This window comes from Notechis scutatus, chromosome 5, assembly GCF_049901735.1.
Source record: "Notechis scutatus isolate UNSWTSFEM ecotype Mainland chromosome 5, rNotScu1.2, whole genome shotgun sequence".
NCBI classification, from domain to species: Eukaryota; Metazoa; Chordata; class Lepidosauria; order Squamata; family Elapidae; genus Notechis; species Notechis scutatus.
The window spans coordinates 102435872-102459290 of NC_142013.1; the positions used below are offsets into that span (position 1 = coordinate 102435872).

A 23419-nucleotide genomic window follows, 5' to 3' on the forward strand; every position below is an offset into this window, starting at 1 on the left:
GACCCCTGAGCACTCATGCTACTCTTCATCCTCCCGTCCATTCAAATGCCAATTCAAAGAAGAAAGACGTTTCTTTATGCACATTCGGATTTGCAGTACAGGTAGTCCTCAACTTATGACCACAATTAAGCCCAAAATTTAGATATTGGGAAGTGAGAGAAATGTATAGTGAACTATTCATTTAACAGACATCAGCTTAAACAGCTTTGGGTACAATGGACGAAGGTTTTGTCCAGACTCTCATTCCGTGGACTATTGTCTGCTGAAAGTGGAGGTTGTATTGCCTGTAAATTACATTTCCTAATGTTTTAATGTCTTCTCCTTCGGATGGCTTCAGTTCGGATGGCTTCAGTTAATATTTGGAGTTCAATTCTTTTCTTTTCCGTATTTCTTAGCATCATGCCTATAGGGCCAGAATAAAATAGCACCACATGTCATATAACTGGACTAGCTATGAATGAGTTTTTTTTTTAGTACAGGTAGTCCTTGACTTACGATCAGAATTGACACCAGAATTTCTGTTACTAAGTAAGGCAGTTGTTAAGTGAGTCTTGTATGTAATTCTATAAATGATATGTCAGGGGCATTAAAGACGCTGAGCTTGTCAGCTGGAATGCTGATAGCCTGGGTTTGAATCCGAGCGCCATTCTATGATAGCGTGGCCGATGATTCTGGTATTGCTCCAATCAAATTGATGCTGTTCGGTGTCAAGTGTGGGGTAGAGATTAGGGGTTTGGGATCGTGGCGTTTTGACCGCCAGCTGATGTTCATGCATTCTGGTATTGAATCGACATGATGTTTGCATTGATGGGAGTCGGTGCTGATCCGTTCCTAGGAATATGCCAAACTTGCCTGCAGCAAGACCCACCCTTGTGGCCATCCATGCGGGGGAGTCAGGAATGAGGACCTATGTTTGCCCTGCCTGCATGGCTGCGACAAGAGCACGACCACCGCCCTGAAGCAAGACGCTGACGACATGTGCATGATTTGCTTCACGGAAGCACTTTCAGCAGCTCCCGCAATTCAGGTGGGCTGCTCTCTTAACACCCAACCCCCTGCGTCCCAGCAAGTCTGGGTAGAGAGGTTCAGCTTTCTTATATCTTCTGGTAGTATTGATGATACTCATATGCTCCTATGTATCAGAACTATGGAATGGCTGTCTTACTGTGGTTTAACTGGACTTTGGCACAATTGACGTTCAATATTTAAAATGAATATTCTGTTTAGCATAAAGAATAAGCCTTTAAAACATTTACAATAAGTGTCAAGGGATCTTAAATTAGAATTGAGGATCTCTGGAGATACTGTGACTTTGTAGCATTGCCTTTTTGAGAAGAACTGACTTTGTCAAACATCAGGTGAACGTGAGCGCTGATTACCAACAGCAGAAAGCAGACCAGTAGTCAGTAGCTCTGAAAACGGGCTAATGGGAATCTAAAGAGACCCGTTCATTTCTCAGAACCAAAGTTATCCTGGTGGCTGAGCAGATCACATGCTCGAATCACCATTTGGGGACCCAGTGGTTTCATGGTAGGGCAGGAGGTACCACGGGCTTGAAGGTCCCTTCCCAGGACTCCTTATAGGGAACTGGAAGCAGAATTGCCACCTCCTCCGGAGCTATTTGGGTTGGAAAATGATGACAGGAGAAGAAATTGAGAGACTAATATCACTCGCTTTGGGTCAAATGTGCCAAATTGGTGCTCAGCCATCAGAACTAGGAAGTTCCCTAGTTAGGAAAAAAACAACATGAAAATAAGACAAACCCTTGCTAAGGGTTAGGGTGCCAAGGGCACCAGTGAAGCCGCTGCCAACTGCAGACCTGGTGCAGGAATTCAAGCCAAGTTCTGTTGAATCAGAGGGGATACCCACACCACTGTGCTGATTAGCTTCCAAGCCTGGTTTAATAGAGTCCATTGCTTTTTCTCCAGGATTATCTTAATCTGGTCGTCTTATTTTTTTCCCCCATCATATTTCAATATTTCATTTCAATAATTTTAATCCTGAATTAGGTATAAAAAGCAATGTGAAAATAAAGCTTGAAGTGGGATTAAGCAAACTACTTTCACTGGAAAGTTAGAAAGGTACTGCAGGGATTGCAATGTATACTTCAAAGACCAGATTCTAGCCAAAATATGATTTTACCAGATTAAAGTCAAAAATAATGATTAACATCCACCTTGGTTAAACAATAGCATTTGCAGCAAACTACTGAGTATACCAGAGCACACAAGCACATCATTTTCCTTTCTTTCCAACCGATTCTATTCATACCTATCAGCCATCACTTTTCTTATCACAAGCTTGAATTCACTGTGCTAAAATTGTCCAACATGGGTGGTTATTTCATGGGATCAAATAATTGGGGTCAGATATGACACTAAAGCTGATTATCATGAATTGCAAAATAGGGTTGATGTAACATGGAAATCAGGCCCCTTTGATTTTTCAACAAATCAACGGCTGTTAAGAGACCAGATAGTTGTGGAAAATCTTGCAGTTAGGAAAAGTTAAGGGAATATTGAGCTTTGGTGGATCTATCGAGTATCAGTGCAAATTTATTCATAGTTCTTATTTTCTGCAGCTGGACTGTAGCCATATATTCCACCTGCAATGCTGCTGCCGGGTTCTAGAAAACCGATGGCTTGGCCCCCGCATTACTTTTGGGTTCATGTCCTGCCCCATTTGCAAGGTAAGTTACAGAGTCAAGAGGTTTTTCTTATGCATCGGGTAATTTACATTGAAGGAGACACTTCTGTCTCCATTGATTATCCATTGATAATCTTAATGAATTAGAAATCTGAGTTTTGGAAGTAGTAGAAAAAAAGGAATTGCATGAGTTTTCCATTGGTTTTCATAGTGATCAATTACTTGCAAATACTTTTCCCTTATTTACTTTACTTGTATTCCATATTTTGGACATTTGGCAACTGTTCATATTTATGACCGATTGCACGTCCGATAGTCACGTGACAATGTTACATTTTTTTGCCAGTTTCTGAGGGGAGGAATGCCCATTAGGGAATTTGCACTGAAGACCACATGATTTGCTTAACAAAGGTCATAATTGGGTCCTATTATATGAGTGCCTCAATTTATGACAACCAAAATTCCAGTCCTAATTGCTTTGGCCTGTGTTGTCTTTCCTCTTCACAGAAGGACTGTTTACATGAACACACTAGTTGTCATTTGTTCCATACCAAGCAAACTAGAATCTTTTTTTTTTTTTGGCCAGTAAACGATAATTTGAGGCTTACTGCTTCTTTCTTTCTTTTTAACACAACAGAACAAAATAAACCATGCGGTATTAAAGGACTTACTTGATCCAATCAAGGAACTTTATGAGGATGTGAAGAGGAAAGCTCTAATGAGGCTGGAATATGAAGGGCTGCACAAGAGCGAAGCCATCACAACACCTGGAGTTCGGTTTTATAATGATCCTGCTGGCTTTGCCATGAACAGATATGCATATTATGTTTGCTACAAATGCAAAAAGGTATGATCCAGGTTCAGGTGACAGACATGAGATGTGTGTTTCAACATGATTGATAGGGACATGCCATTTCCTGATTATTTACCCAGCCACATATTTTTAGATGATAACATTGACTGCTCTATATCCAAGCAAATTATTCTTGACCACAGGTATATTTTAAAAAATCACAATACTGTTATTGTATTTTTAAATGTATTTTTTTCAATCCAGCTCTCCATGAAAATTGAAGGAAAGTTGAACTATCAGTGTTTTGGTAGTGACATTCAGGCTAGATACTTAAGACCGAAGTGTGGTGACTTATTTCTCAACTTTCAGTTTACACACTCTTGCTTTCAAGGACCTCTTTTTTCTTTCCTCTTTATTTTCTAAATTTTCTTGCATCTTGCATTACAAATGGCCTTTCTTATCCTTCTTCCTTTATTCAGTATCTTTTCAGTTCCTAAGGCCTTTTGCTCCAAGAAATTTTGCTGCCACAGAATCACATATACTTAGGATACATTTGGAATTGGGACATTTTTTTCAAATGGATATATCCTAATGCCTTTTCTATTATTTGATTCACATGTTTCACATGTAATAGGTATAACTTTCCATTACTACTAATGTTGAAAGTATTTGCTTCAAAAGCATGACACCTTTATAGTTCATTACTGGCCCAATTTCATAAGAGATCCCTTCAAAACGGAATTTTGAAACAAAAAAAAAAAGTTTTCGTATTGGATCCTAATGAAAGCCCTTCATTCATACTGCCCTTGCTTTGTTTTTCTTCCCTAAAGCTGAGAAAAGCTGGAAACACAAGATGATGTAATTAAGAGATAACACAGGAGGCGTGTTACTGTTTCACTGATGTTTCTGGAAATTGGTGTGATATGGTGCTCAGCATTTCTTCTTGGTTTTTGTTCCTCCAGGCTTACTTTGGTGGAGAAGCCCGTTGTGATGCTGAAGCTGGACAAGGAGACGATTACGACCCCCGGGAACTCATCTGCGGCGCCTGTTCTGATGTATCAAGAGCTCAGGTAGTGAAGCATTTTCCTTTTGCCATTTTGGGGACATGTTCAATAGGCCAGGGGTCTCCCAACTTGTGGACTGCAACTCCCAGAATTCCCTAGCCAGCACTGCATGCATCTTCATAGATCTTAAATCAGTGTTCATTCTCTTCAGCTTAAGCTGTGCTTTTTCTTTCTCCCCCCCAACAGATGTGTCCAAAACACGGTACAGATTTTCTAGAGTACAAATGCCGCTACTGTTGTTCGGTGGCTGTTTTCTTTTGCTTTGGGACCACCCATTTTTGCAACGCTTGTCACGATGATTTCCAGAGAATGACAAGTGTTCCGAAAGAGGAGCTTCCTCACTGCCCTGCAGGTAATATTTGAATTATATTTGAATTATATTTCTGGGTAGTTTGTGAGTTGTCTTCGATCATTGTCAATGTGGTGTTCTTCCAGATGAGGTTTAGAAGCATCAAAATAAACTTCAAGTTTGATTAATTTTGCCTAACATTTTCCAGTGCAGGTCATGATAGCTGTGTAACGTGAAAGTTCCTACATTGTGGGAAGAAAAAAAAAATGAAGAGGGCTTAAAGTCAGTTGCAGTGGTCTAGCTCAGGGGTTCCCAATCTTGGCAACCTTTAAGATCTGTGGACTTCAACTCCAGATCTGGGAGTCGAAGTCCACACGTCTTAAAAGTTGCCAAGATTGGAAACCCCTGGTCTCAACTGTCCCATGACATTTAAAGGGCCCATTTTTGAGGTCTGCTGGTGGTGTAACTATAGCCAAGCCAAACATCCGATCAGGGTTTTTTGGGGGGGAGGGGGGGCTGGTGGGGGGGAAACAGCGATTAAATCTCAGGCAAGCATGCATATTGGAATGAATGAAGAAAATAACTGGTAGGATCACACAGCCAAAGGGCATCGAATCCCTTTTAATAATAATAATATAAAAAATCCTTAGATCCAGGGAGAACCCTTGCAAAGTCTTGTTTCTTTTCTTTCCCCCCCCCACGCCTGGTCATGACAGGCAGGCTTTCGGAGCGCAGCTGGTTTGCGGGAAGAAGCCCTGCGTTGCTCCACACGGGGGACGGGGGCAGCCCTGACGGGGAACCCCGGGGTTGACGGCCGCCCTTGGCTTCTCTTGCAGGTCCCAAGAGTAAGCAGCTGGAAGGGGCCGAGTGTCCGCTCCACGTCGTCCATCCTCCCACGGGCGAGGAGTTCGCGCTGGGCTGCGGCGTCTGCAGAAACGCGCACACTTTCTAGCCGTCTCTGAGCCGAACGTCGCAACCCAGGCCGGGGACCGTTTGGCCCGCACGGCGCCGGGGCCGGGCCTGCCTCAGGCGCTTTGCATGCGGCCGCGCTGCGCATCGCCCCCCCTCGAGCCTCAGCCGAGCAGGGACTTCGGAGGCCGCTGACTTCGCCTCTTCTTCCTCCTCCTCCTCCTCCTCCTGAATGCCGGACAGTGGCTGCCGCGGGCAGGGTAGGGCGGGAGGCGGATAAACAGCGGCGGGGCATCTTCAGACCTCGATGTAACCAGTCTCGATCGCGCTGTACAGATTTATATATATATATTATATATATATATCTATATATATATAGCCGTGTTCATGTCTGTCCTCCCGCCTCAGAAGTCCTGGATTGTAAGCGGCGGCTTCCATTCCTCCCAATTTTTGTGGGGCTCGGGGGCGCCGTCTGGCCGAAGTGCACTTCCGTGAGACGCCTCCCCGCCCAGCAGCGCCGCCGAAAGGAATGTAGCCTCAATAAAGCCACGCGGGGCCTTTTCCTACCGGAGACTCCTGAGGAGAATTTTTGTCAGGCTGTGTGTGTGGGAGGGAGGGAAGGGCCCAGGCTGCGCATGCGCTGCCTACCGCCACCTTGACCGGCGCGAAGTAAATAAGGCGGCGAAGGCGGTCGAGAACTCTTTTTAAGGCGGTGGGAGGGAGACTCGTGGCGGCGGCGGCCCAGTTGAGAGAAACGCGGGAGACCATTCCCACTCCATGGGGTGCGGGAAGAGGAGGCCGCGACGGCCGGGCCCGGGTTAAGGCCGCCGCTTGGGAAGGAAGGGGGAGCGTTGCCATGGCGACTAGGGAAAAGGGCGGCGGTGCTCGAGGCCTTTCTTCGGGTCGTCGCCGCCGCCGCTGCCGCCGAGACGACCCCGGCAGCATGAAGCCGGCGGCGGCAGAAGCAGAGCGAACGGGAGACCCCGAAGGCGGAAGCAAACGGCGGGATCTTCCCGGCCCGGATTGGGCTTCCCTGCTGCCGGAGGTGCTGCTCCGCGTCTTCCAGCACCTGCCGTTGCTGGACCGAGCGCGGGCCTCGCAGGTCTGCCGCGGCTGGCAGCGGGCTTTCCACCTGCCGGAGCTGTGGCGCCGCTTCGAGTTCGAGCTGGGCCAGCCCGGCGCCAGAGCCACCCACCCGGAGCTCATCAAGCAGATCCTCAAGCGGCACGCCGGCCACCTGCAGTACGTCAGCTTCAAGGTGAGCGAGACCCAGGTTGGCCGGGCGCCCGGTTGCTGCCGCTGCTGCTTCCTGGCCCAGCAAGCACAGTCCGCCTGAATGCAGTCCAAATGTGGGAGGGGGATTCCTTGCCTAGTGAAAAGAAGGCCCAGGGAGGATACGATAGCTGTATTCCAACATTTGAGAGGCTGCCACAAAGAAGAGCGGGGCAACCTATTCTCTTAAGCACCTTCAGGCAGGACAAGAAACAATGGATGGAAACTGATCAAAGAGAGAAGCCACCTGGAATTAAGGAGAAACTTCCTAATAATGAGGACAATTAGGAACAACTTGCCTCCAGAGGTTGTAGGTGCTTCGTCACTTAAGGCAAGGCTCTTCAAAGTTGGCAAGTTTAAGGCTTGTGGACTTCAACTCCCAGAATTCCTGAGCTAACATGACTGGAGGAGGAATTCTGGGAGTTGAAGTCCACAAGTCTTAACGCTGTCATGTTTGGAGTTGGGAACCTGGCTGGCTTTTCCTCAACTCCCTTCTGAAGTCCTGCAGGTGATGGAGGGCATAGGTGGAGAGAGAGGATTGAAGGAGAAATGCAGGAGCTGGACCAAGGTTGTTAGAAGGGAGGAGAAAGAAATAGCAGAACGGGGAGAAGTGGAAGGAATTACTGGTGGATGAAGAGCGGATGAATTCAGTCTTGGTGGATTAAATGTAAAAGGTTGATCACAGAATTGGAGAAGAGGCAGGCCCTTACTGGGTATCTATATTCAGATAAAAACAGGAGATACCTGTTTTTAGGGATGATGCTGACCACAGTACTGAAACTTCAAATTCTTTGGCAGTAGAAGACAGACTAAAATAAACATGGATTGATAGCATTGGTGCTCCTGAAGTGTTTTGAAAAATACAAATAACGACCAGGAGTAAAAATAGTAGTTTCTGAGGAGGAATTAACATATTGAACAAAATCTATAAAATAACATGCAGGCAAAAGAGAGACAAGAGAGAGGGAACTTCCAAGCCAGCCAGCTACTCAAGAGAGCAGCAAGAGCCAAAACATGGCCTTCCACAGAGTCTGCTTGAGGAGAAATGAATCAGTCAGTGGGACTGTGCAACCAGGTTAACTAGGGTTAAAGGCTTTGCCTGCTTAGCCGCTCATTCCCGTGATGCTGAATAGCCCATGGTGATGCAGGCATCTGTCAATAACATTATTATTTGCACAATCTAGTAAGGTACATGAAAGGCTTAATGGAGTTTATTAGCTAAAAGCAGTAGTTCACCTGAGATTTAGCAAGGTTCAAACCTGGACTTGCAATATTCTGATTTCCAGGAAAGTAATTTGAAAGTCTGGCAAACTTTCGATTCCAGCTTCTGCCAATCAAGAAGGATAGCTATTGTGAATTTGAATGGCATAGAAAAATCTCAGGCCTCCAACTCGGATAAATAAAGGCCCCGTTGATAGGGAGAAAATACTTTTGCTAAGCCTTTCCACAGCACAGTATGGCATGTCAGCATTTTTTTTTTAAAAAAAAAACCTGGTCTAATCAGGCCCTTTTGTTGAGGAAGTCACTCTCTTCCTTTGGTGGTTAAGGGAGCAGACACAGAAAAATGGCAGCAACCAAAACAGGGTGAGGGCCATTTTTGTGGTTAACACAAACAGCAAAATAGCTGACAACAATTGAATGTTTTATTAGTCCTGCCCACACACTAATCACCTTGGGAATGCTTACACAAACTTGGTGTTAAAGGATGTGAAGTGTTGTGCTTGACTAATAATAGTTGTTACAAATCTTTTGACACATCATGGATTATCATTGAACTCAGTGAATTGTGTACAGGTCCATTGTTTTATTTGAACAAGTTAAGTTTCATTTGTATTTATTTTTGTTATGGATAATATGCTAAAATCTGAAAAATTTGCAGGGCTTTTTTGACCCTGACACAAAAACATTTTGGATCCAAAATGTATTTAAAAAAATAAAATGTTCAATGCTGTGATGCCGTTGTGCTGCTTCGTGGTTTGGCCACATCTGGAATCGTGTCCCAGTAGCATCCACCTTGGGATAGCCTAGGGCTTAACATATGCTCTCTCATTGGACATTTGGAACAGCTTGCCTGAGAAGGGAGCAGAACCAATTCTAAATATTTTGGACCTTCCCTCATGGAAATGTAAGAGGCTGGCAGACTAACTGATTGTGAAATTAATCAGGAGTTCAGGAGTTCAACCATTTAGTCTGAGATGGATAGGGATCCTTTGAAATTCTGAGGCATCAAAAGAGTAGGGGGACTAAGTTTTTCATCCTATGCCTTTGGGGAGGAGTTTTTGATTGTCTAATGCCCAGCTCGATCTGTAAAATTTCCCAGCAGCTCCAAGATAGAGGCTTGAATCCGTGTTGGCAAAATATTTATCTTTGCGGATTGATTTCAGCAGGATGATCTGTGGGCTATATGTAGAAAGAAAATTCCCCAGCCCTGATTTGTGAGTTGATGCACATTTTTATAATCCAATAAAGATTCGTGTAAGAAAGAATAAGGTAGGGAAGGGAAGGGTATGGCAGGAAAGGATAGGTTAAGGAAGGAAGGGATGGATAGGAAAGAAATAGAATAATGGAATGGAATGGAATGGAATGGAGAATAGAACAGAACAGAATAAACATTTTGTTTGGTTGCAAGTTATTTTTAAGATCTAATTGTATCTTAGGCATCTGTATTTAGGTGTTCTGTGGTATATGTTAACTGCTTTATTTAAAACAAAATGATTATTCAACCTTTTAATTTTTTATAATTTAATTATATGTTGTAGAGTAGACCAAGAGCACAACAATTGGAGGCATGTTGAATATTTGTCTCAGTGGATATTTCCTCTGGATGTGAGGGAGCCCATCTACACAGTGAATTAGTCTTTTGTTTTTTTCCAGGACAATAGAGAATACCCAAGACATTTTTACCCCATCTAATTCCAATTCCTTCCAGTTTCTATCATGGTAAAGCCTTAATGAGCTAAGACAACTGTCGAGCTGCTCATAAGTCTAGTTTTTTAAAAAGAATGAAAACAGGACAAAGGGCCTCAGAACCTAACAAAAAAATGCCATTTTCCCTCTCTCCAAAAAAAATATCTTTTCCAGAGGATGAATGCTTCCTTGTCAAACACGAAGATGTTTTTTGGTATTTCTTTTCTGGTTGGGGCAGTATAATTTGGTTGTACCAAATTCAGTAATTACATGAGTTCATTTCAGTTGAAGTGCATTTATGCCAGATGGCATGTGGAGAAAACACCAGCTGTAAAATTTCTGAGGACAGCCTCGGCAAAGGCCTAGGAATCCATCTTCTTACACCTTTTAATAGCAGACGATTTTTTCAAGATGGGTGGTAGATTGATGTAATAAGCCAGACTGCCGTGAAACGTTGTAAGACAGAAAGAAGCAGGCTCTAAGACAGCACACTAGAATTAGACATCTTGGGCCCTAAAGAGGTTGGGTGAAAAATGCTAAAAATGGAAAGCCAGTCTGGAAAGTGCCATGAGTTTTCCAGGAAGATTTTGGACAGAAAGAAGTAGAAAGGATTTGTATTCCACATGAAAAGGTGAGTATAGTTTGTGAATGAGATCTAATGATAGACCACAGTCAGCTTCTTAGGTAGTTTCCACCTGAGAAAAAAAAGAGTTGATGCTCCCCCCCAAAAAAAAAAAAAAAACAACCCTTCCTGGTAGTAATGTTGAGGAGATTAAATATGAAGGTTCTGATGGAGGCATCTCAGGATTTTGAGAACCATTTGTAGACTCCAGATAGGGAGCCAGGGAATAGGAGCATTATTTGACAGGATTCCCCCTCAGAGACATCTGTGGAGATAAAATACATTTTTCCCACTGTAATCAGGTCTGAGAATATGGCTTCAAGACACATTAGGCCTTTAAGTCATCCTCCTATCTTTATTCTCTGTTGTTTCATCAACTTGATAACTAGATAACTTCCTGGACCAAAGAATGTTGAAGTGTCAGTCTTGATTGTCTAGTGATATGTAAATCTCCTATTTGGAATCTAGGTGGATCCAAGCATGGGATTGAAAGTGTGAGGCCAGATTGGAATGATTGGTAGGAAGGTTGCTTTCTGCATAACTGGAACTTCCAGATCTAGTAAGAAATCAAGATCTGGTTGCATTTTGAATTAACTGCTGGAATTTTCTGATACCCTGATACATGGGTAAATTTCCAGCCAAAGCTCTCATTTCCAACTAAAGAAGGGAAGCTCCCAAATACCCTCTTAGAGTTTTCAAACCTAGCAAATTGCAAGTTGCTCTTATGAGACTTTTCTTCCTGTAGCCACACCACTTGGGACTGGGTGAGATTCCAGAAGGAAAAAGCTGCCGAGATGGTTGGATCTGCTTTCCCACCTGCTTTGATTTTGGAGTAGACAATCCTGTGGTTGTTTTACGTTTTAAATAATGACCTGCTGATATGAAAGAAGAGCTAGAGGGATTAATGTGTAAACTTGGTGAAGATTAATGCCCATTGAGGTGAGCACTGAGTGGAAGGAAGGGAATAGATTTTCTCCCTAGGCACTTGCCTGCTGAGTAAACACTGTTGGCGCTCCAGTCTGATGGATAATGATTGATCAGCTTAGACAGGGCTGACATGCAAAACACACCTAACCTTTTAAAATGTCTGAACTTTCTGGGTGAGGGAAAACCCTGAAGTGCCAAAGGATCTTGCGGATCCAACAACAACAACAACGCACTACAGAAGTTCAATCCTACTCTGCATGAAGGCATAGAAAATAGCTGAAGAGAGTCAGGGAAAAGTCTGTAGATATTCTCAGTCATCCAAGTCATCCTTCCATCTCCCACTATCCTGCTAGAGCTGAAGAAGCTTCTTGGATGAAAAGTGAAACGTCTTCAAAAAAACAACAACACAAAGTTCAGTTGCCTCCTGAAAAAGCATCTTTGGGACTGTCAGGGAGAGAATAAGATAAAATGAGGAGCCCTTGATGCTCTCTGAGCTTGCTTGTTTTCTTGCAGACGTTTCATTACCCAAACTAGGTAACATCATCAATGCTAGACCAGCACAGTGACTAGTGCTGACAATGTTACCTAGTTTGGGTAATGAATCATCTGCAAAAAACCAAGCAAGCTCAGGGAACACCAAGGACCCCTCATGTCAACCCTGAGCTACCAATATTCTCCTTTATTAAAAAAAAAGATAAAGTGCTGGGATGTGTGTTTCCTACTTCCCTAGCAATAAGGAGATTTCCCCATTTGTGTCGAGCCCTATCGGTCTTATCCGTTTTCTGTTCTTCGACAAGCGCACCCTTTTTTGGAAAACGTAACTGTCTTTCACATTGAAGTTCAAATCAGGATTGCCAGCAGGGAATTAAAATTGTTCAATGTTTCAGCTTTGAGAACCCCTCCCCCCAAACACACACACACATACAGATCATAACTCGCCAATGTAACACTGAATAACCAAAGAGATGAGAGGCACAATCTTGATTAATGATTCATGACGGCTTATAAACCAAGTTCCTGTTTTGTTTCCCATAGAGCTGGTTGTTGTCCTGTACAACAAGTAACATTTTCACCTAAAAGCATTGATAGGCTGCTCCACATTTAATTCTTAAGAGCTCAGTATGTGAGTTCTATTATTAATGCGTTCTTATGACTTATTCACCCTGCACATGGGTACACACACAACACCACCACAATTCAGAGAGGACTTGGCATACCTAGGAGCAGAGTTGGTTGGAAAGCAAAGCAAACTACAGCATAATGGAGAACACCTGCTTGGAGTGAGTTACTGCCTGGAAGGAGAGCTGCAAGTGTGGTGCTTTTTTTTTGTTTGTTTGCTTGTTATAAGTTGGAAGACAATCTGTGGCAAGTTGTTGCAGATTCTGCTCCTGGTGATAAGTAATCCTTTGTCCAAATGTTTCACATTCAGTATGACCTAAAATAGGGTTTTTTTTCATCCAGTGGCTCATAGCAGGAACAGCATCAGCATTATGCCTTTTAGTATATTTTTAGAGTTGAAATACTTTTCAGTCAACAGCAAAGTACAATTAATCCTTGACAAACAACACTTCATTTAGTGACCATACAAAGTTACAGCAGCTGTGATGACCCGGGGCGTGGCACAAAAATAATAAAGTCACCAAAGTAGATAAATTCCCTTTAATGCCTTTTTGGCCCACAATGTCCAATTATCCTCGGCAGGAGATCAAACTCTTCCAAAAACAGTCTATAAAGGGAAGAAATGCAGTCCGAACCCAAAATACAGATAAAGTAGAAATAAAAAAACCCAACACAAACCACGCTGAAGTTATTAACATGACAGACCAAGGTAATAACTTGCAGACTTCCAAAAGATAACGAGGCACACACAGTTGGGAGGACGCCAAAACCCAGATAAGCCTCGACAAAGATAATGCACGCTTTGCTTCTAGCAACTTTGCCATGCGCAGTTTGCCCTTTTAAATATTCTTCCCAGCTGCAGTCCATGAAGGGGATCAGGGGCCTTTCCTCCCCCATAAACCACGTTGCTCCCTTATCCGTTCCTCCCTGCGTGCCCTAGGATAAAGAAGGGGTGGGCCTGGGTCTTCCTCTGAATTCCCAGTCGGAATCAGAGTCCAACTGAGACATGACAACAGCACTGGAAAAAAAAAAGATTTATAACTGTTTTTCACACTTACAATCCCCATGATCATGTATTCAAAATTTCGTTGTTTGGAAACTGACTTGTATTCATGACAGTTGCAGTGTCCCGGGTCATGTGACCTGGCACACCAAGTGAATGGGGAAGCCAGAACCACTTAACAACTATGTTACCAATTGTAAGAACTGCAGTGATTCAGTTAACAAATGTGGCAAGAAAAGTCGTAAAATGGGACCAAAACTCACTAAATTTCTCATTTAGCAACTGAAATGTTGGGCTCAATTTTGGTCATAACTCGACGATTACCTGTAGAGAGTGTTTGAAGGGACTGTTTACCCACTGATTCTCATTAAGTTTTTTTTTCTCCCCTTCAGGTGGATAGCAGCAAGGAATCGGCTGAGGCTGCTTGTGATATCTTATCCCAGCTTGTGAATTGTTCTTTAAAGACCCTCGGATTGATTTCCACTGCTCGACCGAGTTTCATGGATTTACCAAAGGTACGGAGCTTTCTAATCCAGCCTGGTTGGTTACCAGCAAGTCTTGAACCAATTGTTGGCCATGCTGTTGTGATCAAGCTTTCTCTTCCAGGCACACAGAGAAGAAGGTGTCGGGTTCCGTTAGGGATGAGAGCCATGTTAGTCTACGCTGGCCAAAAAAAAATAAAATCAGATGATGTCTGGTAGTCCCTTTTCCAACTAACACACATCCTTAGTTCTGTATCAAAAGTCACTGCTGTCAGTTCCAACAGAAGCTCTGAGTCCACCATTGCTAGTGAAACTTACAAGAGAAACCATTCAGATCTTGCCAGAACAAAACTTGAGAATGCAACAGATCTATTTGTCTTGAAGAATGGATTTATAACCTGCCCTTTTTTATAATGCCCTGTTGAGAAACCACACTAGATCACCACAATGTAAAAAAGATGTTAAGACTCTAGAAAGAGTGAAGAGAAGAGTAACAGAGATGATTAGGGAACGGGAGGCTAAAGCATATAAAGAACGGTTGCAGGAATTAGGTATGTCTAGTTTGATGAAAAGGAGGACCGGGGTGACATGACAGCACTGTTCCACTATCTCAGGGGCTGCCACAAAGAAGAGGGAGTCAAGCTATTCTCCAAAGCATCAGAGGGCAGGACAAGAAGCAATAGGTGGAAACTAACCAAGGAGAGAAGCAACTTAGAATTAAAGAGAAATTTCCTGACAGATAGAATAATTAATCAGTGGAACAACTTGCCTCCGGAAGTTGTAAATGCTCCAACACTGGAAGTTTTTACAAAGAGATTGGACAACGCTTTGTCTGAAGTGGTGTAGGGTTTCCTGCCCAAGCAGGGGGTTGGACTAGAAGACCTCCAAGGTCCCTTCTAACTCTGTTATTCTAAATTCTAAAACAAAAAAAAATTGGACCCTCAAGGCAGTTTATAATAAATTTTAAAAAGCCAAGCATGTAGAAATCACAAAATGAATACAATTCAAATTGAAACCCCCCAATAAAACCAGGGGTTAAGGTAATGAACTGTCAAGGCCCCTGAAAGCATGTTGAGTTGTTGTTTTTTTAAGACAAATTTTATTAATTTTAAAGACAAACAAAACATCATTAAACATTTGAAAACATAAAACCTCTTTCCATTATAAATTTTTACAAGACAGATAAAACATTATTTTATACAACATTATTCTAATTTGTCCCATTTCGATATGGACTCATAAATATCTTTTAACAAATTTCTCATTATTTCTCTTTACTCTTATTCAATTACATTTCTTTTCTATGTTTATCCATTTTATAGTCATCATATTCATATTTCCCTCTGTCTTGTTTACAGTTATTCTCATCTAATATTCCTCCAAGGTTTTATTAATTCTCAGACAAACATAAACACACAAAACACAAAAACATAAAACTTCTTTATAGAAAGTAACTTGGCCCCAGATTACCACTCTTTATACGGACTTCCATTAGATTCATGCTCATCTTATATACCATTACCTTTCTTGTTTACCATTCTATATCTTCTATATAACTTCTCCCCACTTTTACTCTTCTTAATTCTATTTTAATTATTTCTTCTTAATTTAAATCATTTAAATCATTATATTTATATCTTTTGTCCGTTCTTTTCCAATTATCCATTTATCTCATTCCCAGCATGTTGAGTTTTTAACTACCTTCTAAACACTGTGAGAGGAAGAGACAAACGTGTGACTTGTAATCTGGAAGCCATGCAGGAAAAGGTTGTTTTCCCATTTACCTGGGAGTTGAGCTCCGGGCTGCAGTGGCATCTTCAGGAGGGTGTTTCCTGCCAGGCAGGGTTATTGTGTGGGATCACAGCGGGAGGGGCAGTCTCACTCCGAGCCATTGAGGGCCTTTAAGGTCAATACCAAAACCAAGCTGTCTTCAACAGGCAGTTTTAGATCTTTCAGTACAGTGAGTCCTCGACTTACGACCACAGTGGATCCCCCAAAATTCTGTCGCTGGGTGAGACATTTGTCAAATGGTTTTTGCTCCATTTTATGACCTTTCTGGCCACAATTGTTGAGTCAATCACTGCAGTTAAGTTAGTAACACAGTTGTTAAGTAAATCTGGCTTCTCCATTGATTTTGCGTGTCAAGCAGGTTGCAAAAGGTCTTCACGTAATCCCAGGACACTGCAACCATCATAAAGACAGGCACTTGCCAAGCATCTGAATTTTGATCCCGGACCACGGAGATGCTGCAACAGTCATAAGTGTGGGGGAAAAACGGTCTTAAGTCACCTTTCTCAGTGGAGTTGTAACTAAATGAACAGTTGTAAGTCAAGGACCACCTGTACAGCCAAAGAGTAGCCAAGCTGCCATATTTTTTCTGACCCTTTTCAACTAAAGAGCCCTGCAGTAATCAAGAGAGGTTGTGAGGAAGGCCTGCAAAACTGTTGCTCAGGACCGGTCAAGTGGGCAATGCCATAAGTGGTGCCAGTCCTCACCACTGCAGCCACCTGATGATGCTGTGCCAACTGGAGATCTTGCTCCTCCTGGGGAGGTCAGCCCCATCCAGGGAAGCTTCCCCTTTGTCCTAGAGTCCCACGACTCTCCTCCTCGGTAGCATTTAAGAGCCTAGGTGGCACAGTGGTTGGAATGCAAACTACTTCTGCTGACTGCTGGTAATTTGGCAGATCGAATTTCACCAGGCTCAAGGTTGACTCAGCCTTCCATCCTTTCGAGGTGGGTAAAATGAGGACCCAGAGTATTGGGGACAATAGGCTGACTCTGTAAACTGCTTAGAGGGGTGTGAAGCGGTACATAAGTCTAAGCGCTATTGCTATTTCTGTTTGTCTGGATTTAATTTCAATGGATTCTCCCTCATCCGGCCCATTATTAAAATAATTGGGCAGGGCTCCTTTGAAGTTGGAAGGTGGGGAGTGAACAACCTCTTCCCAAGCTCTGAATGGTTTCACATGGATGTCAGCAGAAGAGGCCGCCTAGAGCCCTCTGAGCCACAGCCTAGATATAGAAACCATGGTTTCATGGCACCACCTTCTGGCCACACCCTAACAGGAAGGCCTGGTGCTGCTGCAGAAGAAACCACCCTGGCCTGTTCCTTTCAGCAAGATCCCACAGTCTGCCCTCTTGGTATCTACCAAGACAACCCTCCTGCATCTGGCTTCTGGGATGGGTGGCCAGGATGGTCTCACTTATTCTGCCCCAGCATAATTTCACATCCCATTTTTTTCCCCTTTGCAGACTGCACTGGATTGTAGTTCCTAGTAGCCAAGGTGTAGGTCTGGTCTGGTTCCCCATGGCAGCCCCACCATTCTGAACAGGCCATCTGTTGAAGTCTGGCCAAAAAGGTTGAGGCCAGGGTCTCTCATGTCACAAGATGGATATCTCTGGATTTCATCCAATGCAATGAACAGAGGGTGGGAAGAGAAATTGGGCCCTTGTCCTACCAGGGAGGAAAAGGCATTCTCTTTTCTGTTACTGCATCCTGTTTGCCCTACTGCCCTGGGAATTCTCCATTGCTTAAAATCTTTTCTTAACAAGTCTGTTGCTTTGTGTCTTGGTTCCTTTTTTATGTGGATGAACACAAAATAAATTGAAAGCTTAAAAAACTGCACGCGCTCAGATCCAAGTTAGTGTGAAGATCTACTCTTCATTAAAATGCGTTTTTAAATTTGCTATCTAAAAAGTTACCGAAGTGTTGTTATTGAAAAAATATCTCCTGAAAAATATTCCTAAATAGAATTGGATTATTTTTTTTTGGTTCAAAATTGTATTAATTTTTTTAACAAAGCATAAAAAAAAATAAAGAACGATGAAGGTAAAAGAGGGAAGGAAAGGAGGAAGAAAGAAAAGTGTAGGGTACCTGGGGGGGGGAGAAGGAGGAAAAAGCATATTCTGAGTCCTTTTGCTGCAGTAGAATAATAACATGAAACCTCAATTTCTTACTTTTATATAATAATATGTACCAGCCATTTCTATAACATCATACCTTTCTAATCAGCAAACCCAGAATTATTTTTTTAATTCACAATATATTATTTTGAGAAGCTGAAAAATACTTTGGTACTCTTTTTTTTTTTTTTTTTTTTGAGTTTGCTGCTGTTTTCTATGGATAAACTGCATTTTAGAATGGGATTATTACGTTCCATTTCTTGATTTCAACATTTTCTCCTTTTTTACAGTCACACTTTGTTTCAGCCCTAACTGTGGTGTTTGTAAACTCCAAATCCCTTTCTTCACTCAAGATAGACGATACGCCAGTAGATGATCCATCTCTCAAGGTGTTAGTGGCTAACAACAGTGATACCCTAAAACTCTTAAAAATGAGCAGCTGTCCCCACGTTTCTCCAGCAGGTAAGTTTGTTTTTGGAATATTTTTTGCATGATGTTTTGAATTAGCATTTATACCTGACTTATATTGGAAATTTCCAAAAATTCAGGATGAAGTGCACAAGTTTGTTGTTTGGGTGGGTGTTGTGGTTAGCCGGCTGCAGGTGCGGACGGCTGAGGAGAGCGAGGACTCAGATGAGGGGCCAGGACCATTAGGGAGTGGACTGCTGCCTTCAGAGATTGTGGGGGCTGGCAGCAGTGATGAGGAGGTTCCCGAGGAGCCTGTGCCAAGTGCACATAGGATTGCTCGTAGGAAAGAGCAGCTACAACAGCATGGGCACCTCGGGAGTAAGGCTGCAAGGTAATGGCCCCTCCTTCAAGAAGATAAAAGCCAGCTGTGAAACGAACATACTTTGCAGAAGGCAAAGACGTTTTGAAACTCAGACTCGTGGACATTCCAGTATCCTGAGTTTGTATTTGAAGATTCTTGCGTTGCAAATTATTTCTTGTCTGTTATCTTTTGGCAAGTCTCGTACCGTTTGACAAGGCTTGTGTTTATCACAGCTAATTATTTTGTAAAACCATTACAAGGTTTCTGTTCCCTTTAGATTATGTTTGATTTGTTGGAAAAGGGCATGGTCAGAATGGGGGGCGGGGGGAGAGGAGAAAGGAGTATTAGATGTATTCACCACTTTGAGTTATTTATAAATAATAATAATAATAATAATAATAATAATAATAATAATAATAATAATGGCAGGCTATAAATAAATAAGCACCTCAGCAGCAGTTCTTTTGAAATTGGATGAAGCGGTGAAATCTTTGTTGTGTTCCTTCTTTTTTTCACCAGTTGCCAAAATGCACCTCTTGTGCAGTTTATTTCATCATATGTGCCAGGCCTCTCCCTGCTTTAGTCATTTCCACAACACGTGATTCCTGCCACGGGCAAAACATTTGCTTGAGTAACATGCTGCATTTTTTTTTTAAATGACCTAATAGCTTTTGGCAAAGAAGGAATGGTTATTTTATTATTCTAGAAGTAGATGGAGGTTCATTAATTATGGGTAGTCCTTGACTTATGACAATTGAGGCAACATTTCTGTTGCTAAGCAAAGACAGTTGTCAAGTGAGTTTTGTCCCATTTTGTGACCTTTCTTGCCAGAGTTGTTAAGTAAATTACTGCATTTGATAAACTAATATGTGTTTCTTCAGTGAATCTGGCTTCCCCATTGATTTTGCTTGTCAGAAGGTCGCAAAAGGGGATCATATCCCGGGATACCCCAACAGTGATAAATACATGCCAGTTGCCAAGGGACCAAATTTTGATCATGTGACAAGGATGCTGCAACAATCATAAGTGTAAAAAAAACCGGTTATAAGTCACTTTTTCCAGTGCCGTTGTAACTTTGAAAAGCCACTAAACAAATGGTCATAAGTTGAGGACTACCCATAATGAATCATAGGAAAGTATATATTCAACATGAAGAAAATTTACTGTCTGATTAAAATCTAGCTCTATTAGCAGGTTTAATTCTCAGAATTAAATTCGGTTCTCAGCCTGGTCTTGTGGTGCAAGAGTCGTAACCTTACCCTGAACATCAAAAAGACCAAAGAATTGATTATAGACTTCAGAAGATGCAAAGCAGAGCCTCTCCCACTATATATCAATGGAGACTGTGTGGAAAGAGTTCATAGTTTTAAATTCCTAGGAACTCATATTTCCGACAATCTTACTTGGTTGGTCCACGCTATGGCCACTGCAAAGAAGGCCCAACAGCACCTACACTTTCTGAGGCTGCTGAAAAAGGGTGGTCTGGGTGAGAAGTTGCTGGTTTGGCATACTATGTAACGGTGTGGTATGCTGGATGCTCTGTAGTGGATAAGAAGATGCTCCAGAGAGTTACAAATAAAGCACAAAAAAAATCATTGGTTGCTCTCTTTCTTCTTTGGAAGAGATTGCAAAGACCAGACTCCTCTCTAGAACACTAAAAATCTACACAGACCATTCTCATCCTGGACATTCATATTTCGAACTGTTACCATCAGGGAGGCGTTATAGGTGTCCTAAAATGAGGACTATTAGATTGAGAAACAGTTTCTTTTCCAAGGCAGTAATTGTCTTGACTCAAACAGTGCATTTGTGATTCAGTCCTATGTATTATTTTAATTATTTTAATTTTTAAATATTCTGTAGTGTGATTGTGATGCGGTGTTTGGGGCACTGTGCTGGAGTACTTTTCAAATTTTGTTGTATTCATGGAATGCAATGACAATAAAGGTATTCTATTCTATTCTATATTCAGAGTTATTAGTTTTTGCACTTAATGTAATGGATGTGTTTCTATTCTATGACAGGCCGAAGGAGAATTCACATTGTGTTTTCTTTCCTTAGGAATCCTTTGTGTAGCTGACCAGTGCCATGGCTTACGAGAGCTGGCCTTGAACTACCACTTGTTAAGCGATGAGCTCCTCCTAGCTCTGTCTTCTGAGAAACATGTCCGGTTGGAACATTTGCGCATTGACGTCATCAGTGAGAACCCAGGACAGACGCACTTCCACACGCTGGAGAAAAGCAGCTGGGACGCTTTAATCAGGCATTCCCCCAAAGTGAATTTGGTGATGTACTTTTTCTTGTACGAGGAAGAATTTGATCCCTTCTTCCGATACGAAACTCCGGTCACCCATCTTTATTTTGGGAGGTCGGTCAGCAAAGAAGTCCTCGGACGTGTCGGAATGACGTGTCCACGACTGGTTGAGCTGGTGGTGTGTGCCAACGGATTGCGGCCCCTGGATGAAGAGTTGATCTGCATTGCTGAGCGTTGTAAGAACCTATCGGCCATCGGCCTTGGAGAATGTGAGGTTTCCTGCAGTGCCTTTGTCGAATTTGTGAAAATGTGTGGCGGCCGCTTGTCTCAGCTGTCTATAATGGAAGAGGTCTTGATTCCCGACCAGAAGTACAGCTTGGAGCAGATTCATTGGGAAGTATCCAAGCATCTTGGGAGAGTTTGGTTTCCAGATATGATGCCCACCTGGTAGAGCTATTGGAGGCAACGCCTTAGCTTGGGCCAGCCTTGTGGCAGCTTCATCACAATAAGCTTCTTCGTGAGCCTAGGATCTCTGAAGCACTGTAGAAAGTCAGTCTACTCCTTAGTGCTGGTTTCTAAAATCGGGGTTGAAAAAGTGACCAAGGAGGAATCAAACATGATCACATGACTTTATCGTTTGCTTTTTCTTGTCCCAACAAGACGGATGCTAGCGTATGTAGACATTGACATGTATTTACATATTCAGGGGCTGCAGTTCCAAATCTTCTGATAAATTAACAGTATTTTAGCCTGGCTCTTGGAAATATTCCTGCAACTGACTTTGTAAGGAGCATATATCACTTTAATGACGTAATCCGGGAAGCTGTAGACATTAATCCAGGTTGTATAACAATGAATTGCTTCAAGTGCAGATTTATAATTCCAGATCCCAAACCATAACTGTGGGTCGTTTGGTGTTTCTGTAACATTATAAATATAGAGCCCTGCGACACGGTAGCTGGGGTATGTTTGTGTGTGGAAAATATAAGTATTTGCTGCTTTTTAAACCTCTCCAAAAAACCTAGTGGTACATACATTATTAGCAGTGTTATTTCCTTTTTGTTCTCTCTATAGTTTTTTTTTAAATGAAAATATATTATTGCTGTACATTGCCCTACATCATATTATTACTGCCCCACGATAATAATCATAGGGCCTGTATAATAAACATGTTTTAAGGTATTATTAAAGCCCTGCAGCGAAAATATTAATGGGAGCCATAACCTGTATTTTGGGCTTTTTAAAAATCATGTGCTAATTATTTTGTAGCATTTACTTTAAAATGTGCTATACAAGTTTTCTAAGAATGAAAGCCATTTGCATAGGTCTTTTACAGTAAATGGCAACTTGAATGGCAACTAAAATATGAGAAGTTGCTAATGATCAGCCATCAGTGACTGTAAATAGCCCATTAGTGGAAAATGTGACCCCAGCACACACTCAAAATGGTCTGATTTCAGGCGTTGCCCCTTCTTCCAGTCAATCTAAAGTCAATTTGGAGGTGTTGCAACAACAAAAAGAATGACTTTTCAGGTGCAAAAACATCCCTATCCCTTAAATTTCAAAAACCTGACAATGGTAACAGGCCAGCTTTTTAACTCTTTGCCAAATTGAATTTATTTTTTAAAAATTGCAAGTTAATGCTGTTCCTTCCCACCACGCCCTTCATTTGTAGCCTGTATCTAAAATAAATTTCATAGCAGTCACCTTCATAATGATACAGAGAAAGAGAAGCAACTGGTTGAGCAAGTGAATGGGTTTAGCAGGTTTTACCCTTCCGCATTAAACAGCTTCGTTAAAATGGTTAGGATTCAAACAGAGCAGGATGACTTGTTTTTCCAAAAATAATCTGCATCTGATGAATATTTTTGGCAGCCGTTTCTCTACAGGCATTCAAATACGGTAGAATTAATTCTACGGTAGATTTCAAACTTTTTGTTAAAAAAAGACCAGCTTTCCCAGTTATTCATTTGGTATTTTAATCCTTTGTTAATTAGAAAACCAACCATTCGTTGTTATTCTGTGAAATGTATAGATATTTAACTGCAAATGTCTAATTTTAATGCGACTTGCTTGAATGGACTGAGTATATAACGTGTAAGCACAATTCTGTCAAGGTATGTGAATGACATCCGTTTTAGGAGCTAGATTTGATTGTAATTTAATGCAGCATTCCATGTCTTTCTGATCTGACCATGTACTTAGTTCTGGTTCGTTGATTGGTTGTTTTTAAACAAAACAAAATTAAGTTTACTTGTTTCTATAATGTGACATGATTCTTCTCTTTGCCAGTCTTTGCATACATATTTTGACAGCTCAAAAGGAGCATGAAAAACTGTTGGGGGAAGGCTTAAACTATGAGCTGCCTCACCCCCAAAAGATTTTCTGGGAAGTGAATATCCTTCACCACTATTTGCATTGATGCAGACTTCATTGGCAACTGCCACTGCTTACCTTTGT

General features: G+C 42.1%; 2 protein-coding genes across 7 annotated transcripts in view; both read left to right on the forward strand.

The window, feature by feature from the left end:
- The window catches only part of MYCBP2 (MYC binding protein 2), a 142043-nt gene extending 135776 nt beyond the window's left edge, over positions 1 to 6267 (forward strand). For 5 of the 6 annotated variants that reach the window (XM_087967399.1, XM_087967400.1, XM_087967401.1 and 2 more), the window contains 6 exons: positions 836 to 1027; positions 2582 to 2689; positions 3284 to 3493; positions 4402 to 4509; positions 4690 to 4855; positions 5629 to 6267. In XM_087967399.1, coding sequence (XP_087823525.1) covers positions 836 to 1027; positions 2582 to 2689; positions 3284 to 3493; positions 4402 to 4509; positions 4690 to 4855; positions 5629 to 5744 — 900 coding nt within the window. In that variant the 3' untranslated portion in view covers positions 5745 to 6267. The remainder of the gene's footprint in view (positions 1 to 835; positions 1028 to 2581; positions 2690 to 3283; positions 3494 to 4401; positions 4510 to 4689; positions 4856 to 5628) is intronic. The other variant, XM_087967404.1, reaches the window with a different exon arrangement.
- A 65-nt stretch (positions 6268 to 6332) lies between these two features.
- FBXL3 (F-box and leucine rich repeat protein 3) lies at positions 6333 to 23227 on the forward strand. Its single transcript, XM_026673468.2, has 4 exons — positions 6333 to 6959; positions 13944 to 14066; positions 18227 to 18398; positions 20767 to 23227. Exons 1-4 carry the CDS (start codon positions 6558 to 6560, stop codon positions 21408 to 21410), a joined length of 1341 nt encoding a protein of 446 aa, XP_026529253.2. The 5' UTR covers positions 6333 to 6557; the 3' UTR covers positions 21411 to 23227.
- The last annotated feature ends 192 nt before the right edge of the window (positions 23228 to 23419 follow it).

What these genes read in the sequence shown, in the direction of transcription:
- FBXL3 (XM_026673468.2), top strand. Translation starts at nt 6,558, where the DNA reads ATGGCGACTAGGGAAAAGGGCGGCGGTGCTCGAGGCCTTTCTTCGGGT. An exon ending in TGCAGTACGTCAGCTTCAAG is followed by an intron (nt 6,960 to 13,943) that starts GTGAGCGAGACC and finishes TCTCCCCTTCAG; the next exon opens with GTGGATAGCAGCAAGGAATC. An exon ending in TCCCCACGTTTCTCCAGCAG is followed by an intron (nt 18,399 to 20,766) that starts GTAAGTTTGTTT and finishes TTCTTTCCTTAG; the next exon opens with GAATCCTTTGTGTAGCTGAC.